Below are 17,027 nucleotides of genomic sequence, written 5' to 3' on the forward strand. Positions count from 1 at the left end.
GTGTGTGTGTGTGTGTGTGTGGTTTTTTGTGCAGCAGGGAAAGAAAAGCATCAGAGGTCAAATAAAGAGTATGTTTGATGCAAGCCATCAGGTATACATTAACGGAATGGAACTGGATGAATGGACATACATATATAGGATATACATACACACACACACACACACACACACACACACACACACACACACACACACACACACACACGACCAGCTAAACAGTGATATATCAGACATAGGGATGTAACAATGCATCGTGAATAGGTTTCAAAATCAATATGAATGTGTGATGTCATTTTTCAACGCCCTAGGGCGTGATCTACTTTAGATTGCACTTGTTTGACTGCAGACGTCACCACTTCCTCTTGGATCGTTTATTTGAAGAGACTTGTTTCCATGTGGTTAGTTATTTTGATGTGGGAAGTCAATGATTACCAGAGTGTGTTGTATTTTAAATTGTACGTGCGGTTCTCTTTATTCTCTCCCTGTCCTGTGAAAACCACGCATCTCCAAACGTCAACTGTGAGAAAGGAGGCAGCCTTTTTTAAAGCTACCAGCAGTAGGACAGATTTACACAACTTCTTTCATATTTCAGACTTCACCATGTTTTTTTTTTCTTCTTTTTTTTCGGTGAACAGTGATGATAAAGGCAAGCTGCGTACCTGAGGAAGTATTTGGTGGATTTGGTCTCATACACACACACACACACACACACACACACACACACACATACACTCCACTAGGGGGCCTCAGAGAGAGACCTGCTGCAGCTCAGACTTGTGTGTGTATGTGTGTGTGTGTGTGTGTGTGTGTGTGTGCGTCTGCGTGCATGTCTGTGTGTGTGTGTGTGTGTGTGTGTGTGTATGTGTGTGTTTTTGTGCGTGTGTGTGCGTGCATGCCTGTGTGTGAATGTGTGTGTGCGTGTGTTTTTGTGTGGGTGTGCATGCATGTGTGCGTCAGCGTGCGTGTGTGTCTGCGTGCATGTCTGTGCATGTCTGTGTGTTTTTGAGCATGTGTGGTGCATGTGGGTGTGGGTGCATGCATGCGTGTATGTGTGTGTGTGTGTGTGTGTTTTTGTGCGCGTGTGCGTGCATGCGGGTGTGTGTGTGTGTGTGTGTGTTTTTGTGCGTGTGTGCGTGCGTGCATGCTGGTGTGTGCGTGTGTGTGTGTGCGTGCGTGCATGTGTGTCTGTGTGTGTGACTTGCATCATCTCTCCATATGTAGAAGACTCTGAAAAAACTTTACAAAAGATTGAGCTCTGACACCATTGTAAAGCGTAAAGTCGTTGTCGCCAGCTTTTCCCCGGGCCTGATCAAACTCCAAAAAAAACAACTGATGAAGGCAGTGAGACGTGGACCAAAGAGGGCGGGGTCAGCCACATTCCTATAGGTACAAAGTTAACCCTCCCCTCTATCTCCATGGCAACGATAATAGCCAGCCACTCAGTAACACCTACAGTGCCTTGCAAAAGTATTCGCCCCTTGAACGCTTTGACCTTTTGCCACATTTCAGCCAAACTAAGATATAAACTGTAATTTTGTGAAGAATACTTCCCATTATGGTGACAAAATTGTATTCACTTTTTAACAAATAAATGGCAGTGTTGGTTTGGGAAATATGGCAACACTGTGTGGGAGGTAAATTTAGTATAAAGAGACTAAAAAAAAACCCCTCTCTAAACCACTATACAACTATAATCTCCTTCGAAGGTGGTGTAGAAAAAAGGTATACCACAAATTTTGGGTGAAGAAAAATTTCTTTATCTTTTGTGCCAAAAGCCACACCAATTGGTTGTGGTAGTACAATTTACAATATTTGGTAACAAATCACAACCACTGTATGTAGATCTTGGCCGTTTTTCAGATGGTTAAATTGTGGATGTGGGCCAAATAACCTTTGGGTGTTGATTGTCTTCCAACAAGACAATGATCAAATAAAAAAACAATGGTTACAATACATATTTGTGGGATCGGTGGGTTGTGCAGTTCCATCCATGGTGGTGTTTTGAAGGGAATGGGGGCGATGTGCAAAATGTAACTTACATGTAATTGAGAAAGTGTAAGTATAATAAGGGGTTAATTGCAAATATTTCAGTTTTTTTAATTATATATAAATTACTTCATATTGTGTCCCATTGTTGTTGATTTTCACAAAAATTAGTTTTTATTTTGTTGAGGATATGTGGTAAGCAAAGTTCAAGGGCCTTTCGAAGGACTGTATACACGGCCAACACCTCCAAACGCGCCTTTAACTCAGCTCTCTGTATAGCGACGCCCAACATTGTTCCAGAGCAACGTGTGAAGACATAATTTGGCCCTAAAGTGGAAATATTTCTCTATATATATGTAAATGTCTAAAATGAAATTTTGTAATATCGCTTTTTGAGTAGGAGCGTTGTCAAACACCGCTTGGACGCGCTGTTGCGTCTTTTGTCCTCGCAGCAACGTGGCATCATGACTTTGCGTAGACATACACGCCACTTTCCTAAAGCCAAATGTTGTGTTATCTGTACGCGTTTTGAGCAATCCGCGTGTATGTCTACGCCGTATACAGCGGATGTAAACATACACATCACGTGGCGTGCTATCGCGAGAACGTTACACGCGTGTAAAAAAAAAAATAAAAAAAAAAGGCTTTAGTTAACAAAACAAAAAAAACGACAAAAAAAACGACAAAAAAAACGACAAAAACACGACGGTGACCAACGTCACACGCTTAGGAAAACAACAAACGGTTGGGTTTAGGAAAAGAACATTGGGGAAGGCTTTATTATATATATAAAAAAAATTTAAAAACGGTTGACAAACGCCACACGCAGGATGCGATCCCAGCTCTCCTGGGTGAAAGTCCTGTGTTTTACTCATCCGCCACCCTAACCACCCAACCAACCTCCCTCCGCCGACTTCCGTCCTTTCATACTACTCGCTACGGCGATAATTTGCACGTAACGTAGGTTAATGGAGGCCAAACGGCGTTGATAAACAAGCTAAAAAGCGATTATGCGTCTTGATAACATGCCCAAAATAGCATACGATTTTGTCATCGTTGGCATGTCATACATACGCCACTTAATGAAATCAGTCTGCCTCAGAGGGTTAATAGCCTGAAAACTAGATTGACTATTATGAAATAACACTATACAAACATAGGATCATCATTCAGGATTATCAAAAAGGTCCTCATACCACACACACATTATAAACTTTGAGCAGACTCACCGTCCCCTCGTAGTTTGACTTAGACCACACTTATTACAAGTGGTGTTAAGAGCCTAAAAAAGGACTTAGATATACAGCGGTGGAAGAAGTATTTAGATCTTAAGTACTAAAGTACTAATACTACGCTGTAAAGAAATACTCTGTCCCAAATAAAAAGTCCTGCAGTGAAAACGTTACTTGCGTAAAAGTATGTGAGGATCATCAGGAAAAATGTACTTAAAAGTATTAAAAGTAGAAGTACTCAATGCTGAAAAATCCTCCCGTTAAAGAAACTGGAAACGATCCAAACAGTTGTGTGTTTAATGGTCTAATCGTCTCAGCTGGACTTGTATAGGTCTACATAGTGCTGGCTAGTTCATAATAAAACATCATATTTTATAAACTACATGTGTTTTGTGTGCAAACATCTGAACGTGTAAAGTAACTAGTAACTAAAGCTAGTTAGTTAGATGAATGTAGTGGAGTTAAAAAAAAAAAAAAAAAAGTACAATATTTCTCTCCGAAATGTAGCGGAGTAGAAGTTGGAAGAGCCATGAAAAGAAAAGACTCGAGTAAAGTACAAGCACGTCAACATTTGCACTCGAGTACAGTAGTTGAGTAAAAGTATTTAGTTACATTCCACCACTGACAGAAAGTGTGCAGCCCTGATTGGACACGTGGGGGCGGGATCTGTGTGCATCAGCGTGCAGCGTGAATTATGAATGAAGTGTGAATATTCATCAGCCTGTTGGAATATTACATCGCTTAGTCAAGAGTGTGACTTTGATTATGCGTGTACGTCACGCGGGGGGGGGGGGGCATGTCAGCCTTTACAGAGCTGCAGCCACAAGCTTAGGAATCAAGAGTGCGTAGGGCTGAAGTTAGTAGGCTATAGGTAGCCTATATGGACACAAAACACGCACGCCCTCCTGGATATCTGCCCCTGATACATCTCAAGTGCAATAAAGGCATTTTCCACCTTGATGCAAGTGATAATGGAGCCGATCAAAGTCGTCTTTCTGCTCTCCTGGCTGCACAGATTCCAAGCAGTGATGAAGCAATACAAAGCTGGATTTTTAATGTGGCCTACAGCTATATCTTCAACATGCGCCAAGGAACCAGCTAGGTGCTGTCAACATAAAAACACACCTGCAGGGGAGAGACACCTTTTAAAAAAACGCTGTTTTAAAAAAAGAATTACAAAAAATGGGATGCAAATGGACGTTAACCAAACGAAATTACGCACACCACACCGTGGTATATATAAGAGCGCTATAGGACTAGTTTTTATCACTGACAGGGCACAAATGTTGCAGTCAACTTCAATATTTCAATTAGAAATGAGGCGCGGGTGAAAGAGGCGCGCTGCGCACACACACACAGACGCACGCACGCACGCACGGACGCACGCACGCGCGTGTCAGCGAGTTTAGGAGTCACAGATGCCAAAGGCTGCTAGATTACAAGACAGATGCAGGGACGATACCGAGATAAAAAAAAAAAAAAAGGGCAGACGCAGGCTGAGGAAAGTGCACCGTGGTCGGCGTGTTGCTACAGGTTGGCCTCCTGCCGCAAGAGAACAGGGAGGAAGAAACGGGATGAGCACGGAACTGGGGGTGGGTGGGGGGGGGACACACAAACTCCGTCCGATTCCTCCCACCAAACTACAAAGCAGTGCTCGCGGGTTCCCCCGTCGTTTAAAAAAAAAAAAAAAAAGTGCCCGTAAAGCTCAGTCCAAAAAGGTTGTGTATAGCCTATAAAAGTGGGTGTGATTGTTGTCATTGCAACAAAACGGAAAAATAGGGGTAACTGGATTATTATTATTATTATTATTATTATTAGAGCAGAAGGATAAGCACTTGTTATAAAGCAGCCTCTCTATTTATAAACCACCGGCTGTGGGAGCCGGTGGTGTCCCGGCGCCGGCTTACTGAGAGCAGCGGCGGCTCTCTCTCGGCTTCTTCGTGCGGGGGGTAGGCTATATAATCCTGCGGGGCAAAATGCCGCTAGAATGCTTTATAAAGTCCGCAAAAAAAAAAAAAAAAAGGACAGAAAGTGGAAAAAGGCACTTACCGCAGAGTCGGATCGCTGCACCGCGACACTCAGGGCGAGGAAGAGCAGAGGCACGGCGAGCTGTCGCAGGCTCTTCAAGTCTTTATTCATCTTGGGGGGGTTGGGGGGGGGGGTGAATAAAAACAAGGGTCCGCCTGCGTTAACACTCTCAAACTGAATGGCTCTCTACTCGCGTGCCATAGCCCCGCTTCCTCCCCCCTTTGCACACTTGCTTCTCGGTGGAACAGAAATAAGAAGAAAAAGGCACTTCTTTCTCCGGCGTGTCGGCTGCCTGTTTGTTGCGCTTGCGAGAGGCTCCCAGTGGTCCTGGCTGGGCTTCCCCATGTTCCCCTCTCAAATACTTTTATCTAGACACCTTCCTTCAATTACACTCCAGATGATTTGTCTATTTAAAATATCGGGATTCCATACTTTCTCAATTCGCGGACATTTCAGTCCGGACGACGACATGTTTTTCTGGATTCTCTTTCCAATTTCTAAAAGAATTGAATAATGTTAGGACCTCGCAAGCGCGGATGGATATGGTGCCTCCCCAATACTACCCAACGCCTTAACAGACTGACCAACAAAAAACAAAAAACAAACCCCCACCCACACCCCCCCCCCCCCCCCCCCCCAAAAAAAAAAAAAGAAACCTTAAAAAAACACACCCCCCCCCCCCCAAAAAATTTTACCTTTAAAAAAAAATTTGACATTTACCCTTACTTGGACATGTTGCATTCCTGCCAGATTATGAAAGGCCAAATTCTCACTTTTGACTCCTGACAGAGGGATGCTGCTGGCAAAATGGAACAAATTAAAAAATTAACTTTTTTTTTTTTTTTTTTCAAACAAAAGTAGGCTACATCATCCTTTCTTTCTCATTTTCCTGCATTCTTTTTAAATTGGGTGGGAAGAAAGAGGGTTATAGGGACAATTATGTTCACAGCTGCTGATACTGACTATAATATCTAAAAGTTTATGGATGAGATCATCCTAACTTCCATCCAAACCTCTTAAAATGCACATGAAAAAGTAAAATACTGACATTTCAGGTTGCACATTTTCTTTTCTTATAGTGTAACATTGTATACTGGAATATGTAATGTTCACGTCAATAAGTCCTGAAAGCACGAAAACATATAAATTGCAGATTACATCCTGTATGGGGGCAAGAAGTTGTAAAGTAACCAGGAGTTAATGATCTGTTTCATAGTTTTCACTCTCTCTCTTTTCTGTCTCTCTCTCTCTCTCTCTCTCTCTCTCTCTCTCTCTCTCTCTCTTCTTGCTTGTGATCTTAAACTCTTTTCTTTTTGTATTCAGAGCCAAATTACTTTTACTTTGAATACTTTAAGTACATTTTCCTTGCTACAGAGTATTTTTTACAGTTTGGTATTATTACTTTAACTTCATTCAGTCATTCATTTCCTTTATTGTGCAGGAATGGATTAAAAGTAACATTAAGTTACAATTTAAATGGGCCTGACTCAGTTTAAAAACTGGTTTCCAGCAGGTTTCTGCAGAAACATAGAACACCGTTACTGCACATGAAGACAGAAACCCTTGTCAGCGTGGGTTAGACAGATACAGACAACTAAAACCAACAATACAGACAGTGCAAACAAGACTTGGACAATACATGAATAATCAATGAGTGCAAGTGTAACTGTCGAGAAGGAACAGTTTGTATGCCTTTTTGAAATAAGTGATGAATGGTAGTGTTCTGATGTGATGGGGAATGTCATTCCAAATTTTGGTGTATGTATGAAAAAAAGGATTTCTGATCATAGTAGTACTTAAAGGATCTGAATACTTCTTCCACCACTGGCCCTGTGTACGTTGGAATAAGTTAGCTTTACATTTCAAATTATGCGTAACCAACACCAAAAAATGGGAATGGGAAACTTGGAAGTAAAGATCATACCAAATAGTTTAGTCTTGAGATATTCTTGACATTTTTGCAGTTGTGTGCATTGATGTCATCCTCGTCATGATGTCAAATAAATTAAACATGACAGCCAGTTTCCAGCGTATTAAACTAATGCGGTCTAATAGTCTTGCAATAGATCCTACCTTCATGAAGGTTATAATGTTAAGTTTTTAAACTGTCTTCGAAGAAATGTTAATTTACTGTAAGGCCATTTTGGAGTCTGTAGTTTGTGGTGCTGTTGAATTGTATTGTGTTACACTGGCAGGTGTTCCTATTATTTTGTCAACCCCATTTATATAAATGAGGAACCACATCTCCATTTGTCACTTTAGAACTATCCCTGTCCCCTGGAAATTATGTTCCCATACAACTAAACTGCATTCCCAATTACATTTCCAGGGAAACATATTTTGTCCCGGATTACATTTGATTTTGACATATCACAAGTATGTTTTTAATCAAAGTCCGCGTAGGGAGGAGGGAGGGGTGAATAAAATTGAATTTATGTCACATACATAATGTAGCTGCTTAACTTACGTATGTAAACGTAGGCCTACTTATGTTACCCAAACAGTGATCTTCTACGGAAACCTAACCAAGTAGTTTAGTAGTTTCAATTCACAGCGTTAACCACGTGTTTAAAATTGCAACCCTTCCGCAACGTGTGCCTCTCGTCGGTACTTGTTGAAACAATCGTACTCCCAGAGAAACTATGTTTCCCTCATAACGCAGTTTAGTTGTATGTAAACAGATTTTTTTTTGGGTGACAGGGTTGTCATAACTGGTGGAGACAAGATCTGGAAACTCTGCAAAGATGATCGTGACTTAAGAATTTAATGAACAAGTTTGAAGAAAGTTTTGTGCTTTTCATGTTTGAACTATTTCTGCAATTTGGGATTAGGGTTAGGGATAAGGCTGGGGACATAGATAGGGTAGGTAATATACTGATTAATGCAGCAATGACAATAGGTATGCCTTCAAATTCCTACGTCAAAGTGCAAACTCAATAGATCCCAGGAAAAATCCCTGCGGTACACCGCAGCCAAAAACAAACTGCAGAGAAGAACAACAAGGCCTTTATGTAAGACATTATATATTTTAAACAGCAACATGAGTGTAATGTCAACAACATCTACTGTATAAGTAGATTAATTAACATGTTGTAATAAACTCTGTTGAATGCTAACTCAGGTCAAGTTGTACTAAAATAGAACATTCAAGAGCTAAAAGAGGCCTGTTTGCAACTTGAGTAACTCTGTGTCTGCTCCATGTTTAGAGCAGTAGCTCAGGACTGAGGTGTTCAAACAACGTTTTTAATTTGATGTCACTATGGTTATAAATATGACCCTGACAACGCAGAGCTGGGATATTCCTGTAATATATTTGTGGGATCCTTTTTTTAATAGAAAAACAATGTGTTAGTTAATTGCAAATGTATGATACACAGAAGAAATATCATGCAACCCCAGGAGATTAAATAAAGTGTACTGTTTAGTAGCAGATTTAATATAATATAATATGACCAATATATTGGTTGTATGGGTGCTAATATTGCATAAAGTCACTTTAAACTACAGTCATTTTTTTGTAAAACTAACCTTTTTAGGGACATTATGTTGACATTATGGGGGATACCTTAAATACAATGTCCATACATGTTTCATAATTGAGTATCATAGACATAAAGGTCTATATAATGTCTTTAATAGTGACTTTTTTAAGTTTGCTTTTTTTTGGCATGGATTAACACCAAATGAAGACTTTCTCGGATAGAAGTGCCATCTTTACTGCACCAAACGGTTTGAAGAGGTCACGGCTCTGTGTGCGTGGGTAAAAAGCTCCTGTTGTAGCCAGGCATGAATGACATGTGTTGGCCCCTCCTCTCCCCGCTGCTGTGGTGCGCTGGCTGAGTTGTAGCGCAACAACCCCGGAGAGCGCAAGCAGCGACTTCAACCGCTGCAACTTTGGTGAGTTGGATAAGCTCTCATTTTACGACAGAAATCCCCCAAAAGAAAGAGGGCTTTTACGTGCAGGTTGTATTTTAATGCGTGAAGCTGTGTGTTTGCGTCTATAAATACGGGTTGTGTTTGGCTGTGGGACTACTTTATCTCTCTCTCTCTTTCTCTGTGTCTCTCTCCGGGTGGATGACAGGGTTTTTTTTTTTTTTTGGGAGCCCGTCGATGAGCGCGTTTGAAGTGCCTTGTTGGTGAAGACAAGGGGGATCGAGTCTCGAGTCTGCAGGTTTCCCCCCCTTCTGCCAGTCCGATCAAAATGAAGTTCCTGTAAGTTATTTCCCCACTTAGAAATATTTCTGTTCCAATGTTCGGCTTTGCAAAGCAGCCAGCGGCGCTGGTTTGCGGCTACTGTAAGCGAGATGAGCCGAGCTCCGGCTGAATTTAGGCTATAATCACTTGGGGAGGGGTGGGGGAAACAAACTAACTGAAATGTTTATTTCTCTGGCAGGATTTGCGTGATAGCAGTCGCCTTGGCCGTGGGATCTGCGCACGGAGTAAGTCCCGTTTGCTTATTTTACACTCCTCCAGGTGAAGTGGCTCTCTGCTCGGTTTATTTAGAGCGCAGATGCAGCACGATAAAGCTGGACTTTTTTCTTATTTCTTTTTTTGTTTGTTTTCTTTCTTCATTCAATTGCAGGAGAAGATACTTTCCATGAAAGTGTTGCGCGTAAATGTCTCAGTTGTCCTATAATGTGAACACCAAAGCCCAACTTTTTTTTTAAAGAGACAATTTAGCACAGATTGTTGCTTTATTTTGAATTATGTGTCTAACGTGACTTGTTGTCCATATCAGAGACGTGCCCTCGGCACAGGTCTCCAAAATGTTATTCCTCCACGCGTCACGTCGTGGGTGTCTTCAGCATGAGAAGACACATTTCTGAATACTTTTTGAATCACTCTAGAAGTCTTTAAGGACACTTCAGTTGCAGTTCTTTTTATTGTCATTTTATAGAACATTGATATGCCAACTCTCTTAAAAACTCTCCCTGGATGTCTTTAAACTGCTTTTTTTTTTAAAGCTTTGGCTTGAGGTTTGAATTTATAAGTAGCCCGAGGGACTGAAAAACAGCAGTTCATATTTGAGTGGGCCCGCTCAGAGTCATTTGCAATTCAAACCCCGCCTCGCTGATGAATATTTAAATTAGGGAGATTATTGGGGCAACTTTTTTTTTTCCAAGCCACACCTATAAGACTATTCCTACAGCTGCGGGACACATCTGCAGCAGCAAGACAGTGCAAGCAAACAGGGGTTATTTCTTTCTTTGCACCACTCAAAAGTGCATCCTTTTAAACCTTTTCTATTTTGTTTTGCATCAGTGTATTTGGGTTTTGAAGGCAGCTTTTTAAAGTCCTGCAAAGTCTCTTTTTTTGACTTATGCATACACTAGAAGACTCTGAAAAGATTGAAGTCTGACACCATGTCACATCTTAAGACAATCTCTCATAATGTCCCTGAGTTTTTAAGTCTCAGACGAGAAGATTTTACAATCAAAGGCTTCAAACTTACGATAATATCCAACACGTTTGATTTTGTCGGAACGTCAAGACGAGGAAAAGACTGACTTAAGATTAGATTGGATTCAATTTTATTGTCATTGTGCAGAGTACAAGTACAAAGACAAGGAAATGCAGTTTGCGACCAACCAGAAGTGCAAAAAGAGCAGAAAAGTGCAATGCGATAAATATACAGAGTATAGACCGGTATAGACAGGTGGTGCAATAGACAGGACAAGAAATATAGTGCAGTGTAGACAGTAGTATACAGTTGGTTTACAGAAGGTGGTTTAGAGTAATATCAATTAAATATAAATATGTGCAGTGAATTAGCAGTAACCTTAGAAGAGCAGAATAAATATGGCTATGTAATATGAACAATGTATGAACGACATTTACAGATATGTGCAGCTCGGACTGAGTTTTATGACCGCCTTACACCAAACGATTGAGACGACGGGAGAGCGCCCCGACTCTAGCAAGACTCTCATGATTTCATTCCGATGTTGGAAACTTGTCCGCGACAGTGGAATCGCTGGAAAAGTCGTTTGGTGAAACGTCGGCATTGGTTTCTTATTTTATTCTTATTTCATTTTCTCAAATCTTACTTTTAAACCCAATCAGAACACACAATGCAGTGACATTTGTAGAGGATTAATATGAAAACGTTGTGCAGTGACAAATGACAATATATATATATGATATACAGTACAGGCCAAAAGTTTGGACACACCTTCTCATTCAATGCGTTTCCTTTTTATTTTCATGACTATTTACATTGTAGATTCTCACTGAAGGCATCAAAACTATGAATGAACACATATGGAATTATGTACTTAACAAAAAAGTGTGAAGTAACTGAAAACATGTCTTATATTTTAGATTCTTCAAAGTAGCCCCCCTTTGCTTTTTTATTAATAAGGGAAAACATTCCACTAATTAACCCTGACAAAGCACACCTGTGAAGTGAAAACCATTTCAGGTGACTACCTCATGAAGCTCATTGAGAGAACACCAAGGGTTTGCAGAGTTACCAAGAAAAGCAAAGGGTGGCTACTTTGAAGAATCTAAAATATAAGACATGTTTTCAGTTATTTCACACTTTTTTGTTAAGTACATAATTCCATATGTGTTCATTCATAGTTTTGATGCCTTCAGTGAGACTCTACAATGTAAATAGTCATGAAAATAAAGAAACACATTGAATGAGAAGGTGTGTCCAAACTTTTGGCCTGTACTGTATATATAATAATATAGTCCAACATATACACACACTGAACCATGGAAAACTATAGTGTCACTGTCCAGTGCAAAGCATGTATAGGCTGTCTCAAGTTTAATTTAACACTTTACTCTAACCCTCCCTATTCAGCATTTATAAGCAATATGTAAACATTTCATAAATGGTTTATAACACACTCTAATGTGAGGCTGTCCTCCCCCGAAAAACGCTCCCATAGGTCGTTTGTTCCAGCAGCAATTACGACCTATACCTACGTTTCTAGTGGCGGCGCCCTCTAGTGGCCGGAGTAGTTCTGACGGGAGCAAAGTAGAAGAGCAGGTTTCAAGTCCCATTTGGAAAATAAAAGTAAATGGCAAGTTTTTACTTTTTATTTTTTTAACATCAGGTTCAGTATCCTGTATATATCCGTAAATGTCTGACTTGAACTCAAACCACGATCTTTTTCTAAACTTAACTAAGTAGTTTTTGCGTCGCTTCTGACGCTGACAGCCACTGTCCAAGCATCCGTATTTTACAAGTTCGGAGTGAGAGCGTTTTTTTGGGGGGGGGAGGGGGGAGATATTTTGGCAGTTAGGTGGTCCGTGAGGTTTTTTTCTTCATTGGATAAGTGGTCCTTGGTCTGAAAAAGTTTAGGACACACTGTGATAAATGATTGGAAAGGTTTATATACAGCTTAAAAATTCTACAGTAGAGGGGGGTGAAAGTGTTTTCAGTACTTTATTGAGACGCAGACTGGCCATCTGTGATGACAAGGGTCAGGTTAAGTTGTGAAGAGAAGAGTCAATGCAGCACTACAGCGATTACTCCCACATTAGAATAAGAGCAGCTGTGCTGTTTGATGGTGCCATTCAGACTGATAGGGGGCAACATGGCTTCTTTCTTGTTAGTTGGGCAGGGCTTTTGGTTGAGGAGGATCCAAACTGTTAGCTATATCTCTCATAACATCTCATAGCAGCATTTCCCAGATGTTGGGGGGAAAGCTCCCAAAACTTCAATTTAACTCAATCAAGTATCAGCTTTAGGTTTGGCGTCCTCTGAAAACTTTATCAGATTTCACCAGTATATAAATTTATATTATAGTGTTTGTGTGAAGAGGTATTCATTTGTTATCAATACTCCTGTCCACATTGTCCCTAACTCGGCTTCAGCTCCTTGATGACCCATTGATTATGTCTGCTAGTGTCCTCAGCTGCGTTTTAGCATTATCTCGTTTTTTGGCCTTTGGATTTGCCCACTCATTGTCCCTCTCATTAAATTTCACATTTAAGTCAGCGGTAAAATATGCTTTGCTGGGGCTGTCCACAAAAGTAGCAATACTTCAATATAAAATACTTATTAGTAATTTTAAATGGTGTTGAAGTATGCAGCAGAATGTACTTAATTAATAAAATACCATATGCAGTATATTTTTTATTTCTATTGTTATATATAGTGCTTTAGTTATTTACACTATGTATTAGTCGGTAGTTGTATACAATGACCTTTTATGTGTAGTTGGTCATGTAAAAGTATAAAGATCTGTAAGTAGTCATGATGAGAGAATATTTGTGTAGAACATACAAGTTGCATATAATGATAATACTTAAGTAGAATTGCACTTGGGTAAGGTACAAACCCCAATTCCAATGAAGTTGGGACGTTGTGTAAAACGTAAATGAAAACAGAATAAAATTATTTGCAAATCCTTTTCAACCTATATTCAATTGAATAAACTACAAAGATAATATATTTAATGTTCAAACTGATAAACTTTTTGCAAATAGTAACTCATTTTGAATTTGATGCCTGCAACACGTGTTCAAAAAAGTTGGGACAGGGGCATGTTTACCACTATGTTACATCACCTTTTCTTTTAACAACACTCGATAAGCATTTGGGAACTGAGGACACTTACTGTTGAAGCTTTGTAGGGTTAGGGTATGGCTCTTCTTTCCCATTCTTGCTTGTTTGTACTTAGCTACATTCAACAGCTGCCGATAATATCATAATTTCACATCGTTTCAGGCACGTGGTGCAAAAATTAACCTTTGACGAACTTCATCAGGGGACTCAAACCCTCAACCGTCTGCCAGCTGACGTTGTTGTTGGCGGTGACAAAGACGCTGACGGGGAAACATAAAAGCGAACCAGCAGCAAAAAAGCTTCCTGCGTCTCAATAGGACTCATCTGATGGAGCTGCATTGACTTTGAATTGACTCCTCCGCCCACTTCTCACCTCCCTGTTGTTATGTGTGTGTGGGGGTGGCTGAGTGGATAGATATGTGTGTGTGTGTGTGTGTGTGTGTGTGTGTGTTGAGTGACTGACAGATGATCATTGGGTGGTCTGGGCTGCTGTAACCTTGGTAACTGTGTTTTTTTGGGCATCACCGTGGTGAGGCAGTGGTCCAACCCAGAGTTACAGTATGTGTTTTTGGCTGAATTCAAAAGGTCTGTATTAGGGGTTATCAGTGTAATCAGATAAGACTAAACACACACATACTTGTGTTGACATAAAGTTGGGTTGAAGTACATTTGTAACTTACAGACATAAGAACATAGCCTGTTTCATGTTTCTCTCTTTGCAAGCAACAGCAGATTTGCTGGAACATGTTATACATGAGTTTTATATCTTGAAATGTGCTTTATACAGGAATGGATGGTCTTGAATTTGGTGAAAGTGTAAACTGGGATTATTTTGTGTTAAAATGACTGTTCTGAATATTTTACAGTTCCTGTTTTCCAAGGAATTTGGCCCAAAGCTTGCACACATTAGTGTTGTCTTGCAACAAAACAGCATTAGCGCTTAGCAGCAGCTAACATTGGAACAATACTGTAATATATACAGTAATATACCATTTAAAAGCATTAAAAAATGCTTTAGTTGTCACTAGTGGAAGTTGGACGGAAAGCAAATAAAAAATGTCAAAAATATGTTGATTAAAAAACCGTAAGTCAGATGCCATTGCATTTCTTGTTGGAAATTAGAAGAAACATGTTGCAACTCGCGGTTTATTTCCTTTCTGTTTTGGATAAAAACAGTTGAGTTTTGTGTTTAGCTTGGTAGCTAGCTAACCATAGTATCTGTTTACCAATAAGTTGAGCATGTCAAGAAGAAGCCAGCTTTGGGAGTGGCTGGGAGACGTGTGTTAGCATTGTTTAGCTCGTGAGTTTGCTAGCTAGTTATGATGCTAAACAAACCGTTTGTTCAGGCTACCTGAACTGACTCTTCTAAGCTACAAGTGCTACCAGGAGGTAAGAGCTAAAACACACAAAAGTTTATGGAGCCTTATTAACCCACAGAAAATTTGGAAATATGTGTTTCCTTTGGAGTAGCGTGTTATCATTGTTTAGCTTGCTAGTTAGCGAGTTTACTGGCTAGTTATGATGCTAAAACCGACCAAGTTTACTAACTGACTAAGCTGATTCTTCTCAAGCTACAAGCTGCAGTGCTACCAGTTTATTGAGCCACATTGCCCTATAGTACATTTAAAAAAAAAAAAGTGTATCTTTTGGACTACTTAGCTTTATTTTTTGTATCATTATCAATCAAACCTTAACCCACAGCAATTCTTTTAGGTAGCTCACTTTTTTTTTTTTTTTAGCCTGGTTGTTATATTGATGGATTATTTTAATGTGTAGCTGAGTCCCCACTCAGTCTTTTTTTTGTTGTTTGAAAATGATGTTTCAGTGAACATCCAGAGAGAGCCAGAAGTGTCTGTAGGGGTTGATGCAGATGTTGGCACAGTGCAAACATCACACCGGGGTGAGGAGGAATGGTGAGGAGAGGGAGAGGAGGCATGACGGGAAGGAGAGGACGGAGTCAAAGGTTGGAGCGAGTGATTCTGTACTACAGTACCTGGACGGTTAGGAAATGTACTCTCAACATTTGTTGGAATGCAAGATGGATGGGTTGTACACATTTGTACACATCTGTTTAATCTCAGTCTGGTGACAAATGAGGGTTTAAAGTTTGACACCCTTGGATATGTTGTATGTGCCTAGTTCATGGCACAAATAGGCACTTTTGGCAGGTAGACGTCACCATTGGTAGTCTTAATGGATCGTACTGGGTTTTTGCAAGTGTTATCCCCGTTTGATCTATTTTTCCGACTGTTTCGCATGCCCACTGGTTTCCATTTATGTTTGTGTGATATAATAGCCAATTAGCAGACTCTTGAGTCTTCCTTGAGATGTCTAATTCGTCATCGTGATCATGAAGTCTGCATTACAATAACTGTCAGGAAATAGTGAAAAGTTTGTCATCATGATTTCACATTTGAAAAGCTGTAACCAGCAAAATGCTTGACATTTTTTCTTTAAAAAAAGAAATGAAATTGTGCAAAAATGTGCAAAAGCACTGGAATGAGCGTACGAGGTACATAAAATGCGTCTGTGGATCGGTCAAAACAACACAAGTGTGGGAGAGATTTCTGAGCATAGCCAGATACTTCTCTTGTAGGTTTTGGAATATGTGGTTTCCTAACTGTGCAACGTTGGGGATTCTTGGAGATAAATTGATGTGGTGAAGTTGCTGAGACGCAGTTAACTCCAGATTGCTGCAGAAAAAAATTGGATCTTCTTAAGTGACAAGGTACTATTAGGGAACTGGTTTTGGTGCAGGAATTCTGCTGAAAACGTGCACACTGACAAACAGCGCTGGGTCATCCATTAACTCCCTCCTCTCCTCTCCTCTCCTCCTCTCCCTCCCTCCTCTCCTCTCCTCTCCTCTCCTCTCCTCTCCTCTCCTCCCTCACCGCCCCCCTCTTGAATTCCTCCAGAGCTTGGCAGGACTTGTCAGGCTGTCTCCTACTCCCTGCAGGTGCTATAGGCTGGAACATTCCACAAACGCTAAGTGAGGTGACTGATCACTGCTTGATTTGTGGTTGCTAGACCCTCCCCAACTCAACTGGGTCCCCCCACCTCCTCCTTCCTTTCCCTTCTGCCCTCCTCCCTCCATCCCACACCCGATCATTTCACACCCCCTCTTCCTATCACTTTTTGCCCTTTACTGCTTCCACAAGTCAGACAATCCATTACAAGTTGATTTGCGGTTTGATTTGTGAGTGGTGGTCCCCCAACAACCTCTTCACCCTTCTTATCTCTTATCTTCCCTCCTTTTC

General features: G+C 40.5%; 3 protein-coding genes and 1 long non-coding RNA gene across 11 annotated transcripts in view; 2 read left to right on the plus strand and 2 right to left on the minus strand.

Annotated features, from left to right (window-relative positions):
* Positions 1–5,575, minus strand: part of col4a5 (collagen, type IV, alpha 5 (Alport syndrome)) — an 89,873-nt gene extending 84,298 nt beyond the window's left edge. For all 4 annotated transcript variants that reach the window (XM_039822544.1, XM_039822542.1, XM_039822543.1 and 1 more), the window contains exon 1: positions 5,268–5,575. In XM_039822544.1, the coding sequence (XP_039678478.1) occupies positions 5,268–5,357 (90 nt within the window). In that variant the 5' untranslated portion in view covers positions 5,358–5,575. The remainder of the gene's footprint in view (positions 1–5,267) is intronic.
* The window catches only part of LOC120573135, a 563,511-nt gene that overhangs the window by 267,832 nt on the left and 278,652 nt on the right, over positions 1–17,027 (minus strand). The gene's annotated exons all lie outside the window — the stretch shown is intronic.
* LOC120573092 (myosin heavy chain, fast skeletal muscle-like) overlaps positions 1–17,027 on the plus strand; it is a 697,218-nt gene that overhangs the window by 234,093 nt on the left and 446,098 nt on the right. The window lies entirely within an intron of this gene.
* The window catches only part of col4a6 (collagen, type IV, alpha 6), a 173,085-nt gene continuing 165,385 nt past the window's right edge, over positions 9,328–17,027 (plus strand). For all 5 annotated transcript variants that reach the window (XM_039822537.1, XM_039822536.1, XM_039822538.1 and 2 more), the window contains exons 1-2: positions 9,328–9,458; positions 9,640–9,685. In XM_039822537.1, coding sequence (XP_039678471.1) covers positions 9,448–9,458; positions 9,640–9,685 — 57 coding nt within the window. In that variant the 5' untranslated portion in view covers positions 9,328–9,447. The remainder of the gene's footprint in view (positions 9,459–9,639; positions 9,686–17,027) is intronic.

The sequence above is a fragment of the Perca fluviatilis genome, chromosome 14, assembly GCF_010015445.1.
Source record: "Perca fluviatilis chromosome 14, GENO_Pfluv_1.0, whole genome shotgun sequence".
Taxonomy (NCBI): domain Eukaryota; kingdom Metazoa; phylum Chordata; class Actinopteri; order Perciformes; family Percidae; genus Perca; species Perca fluviatilis.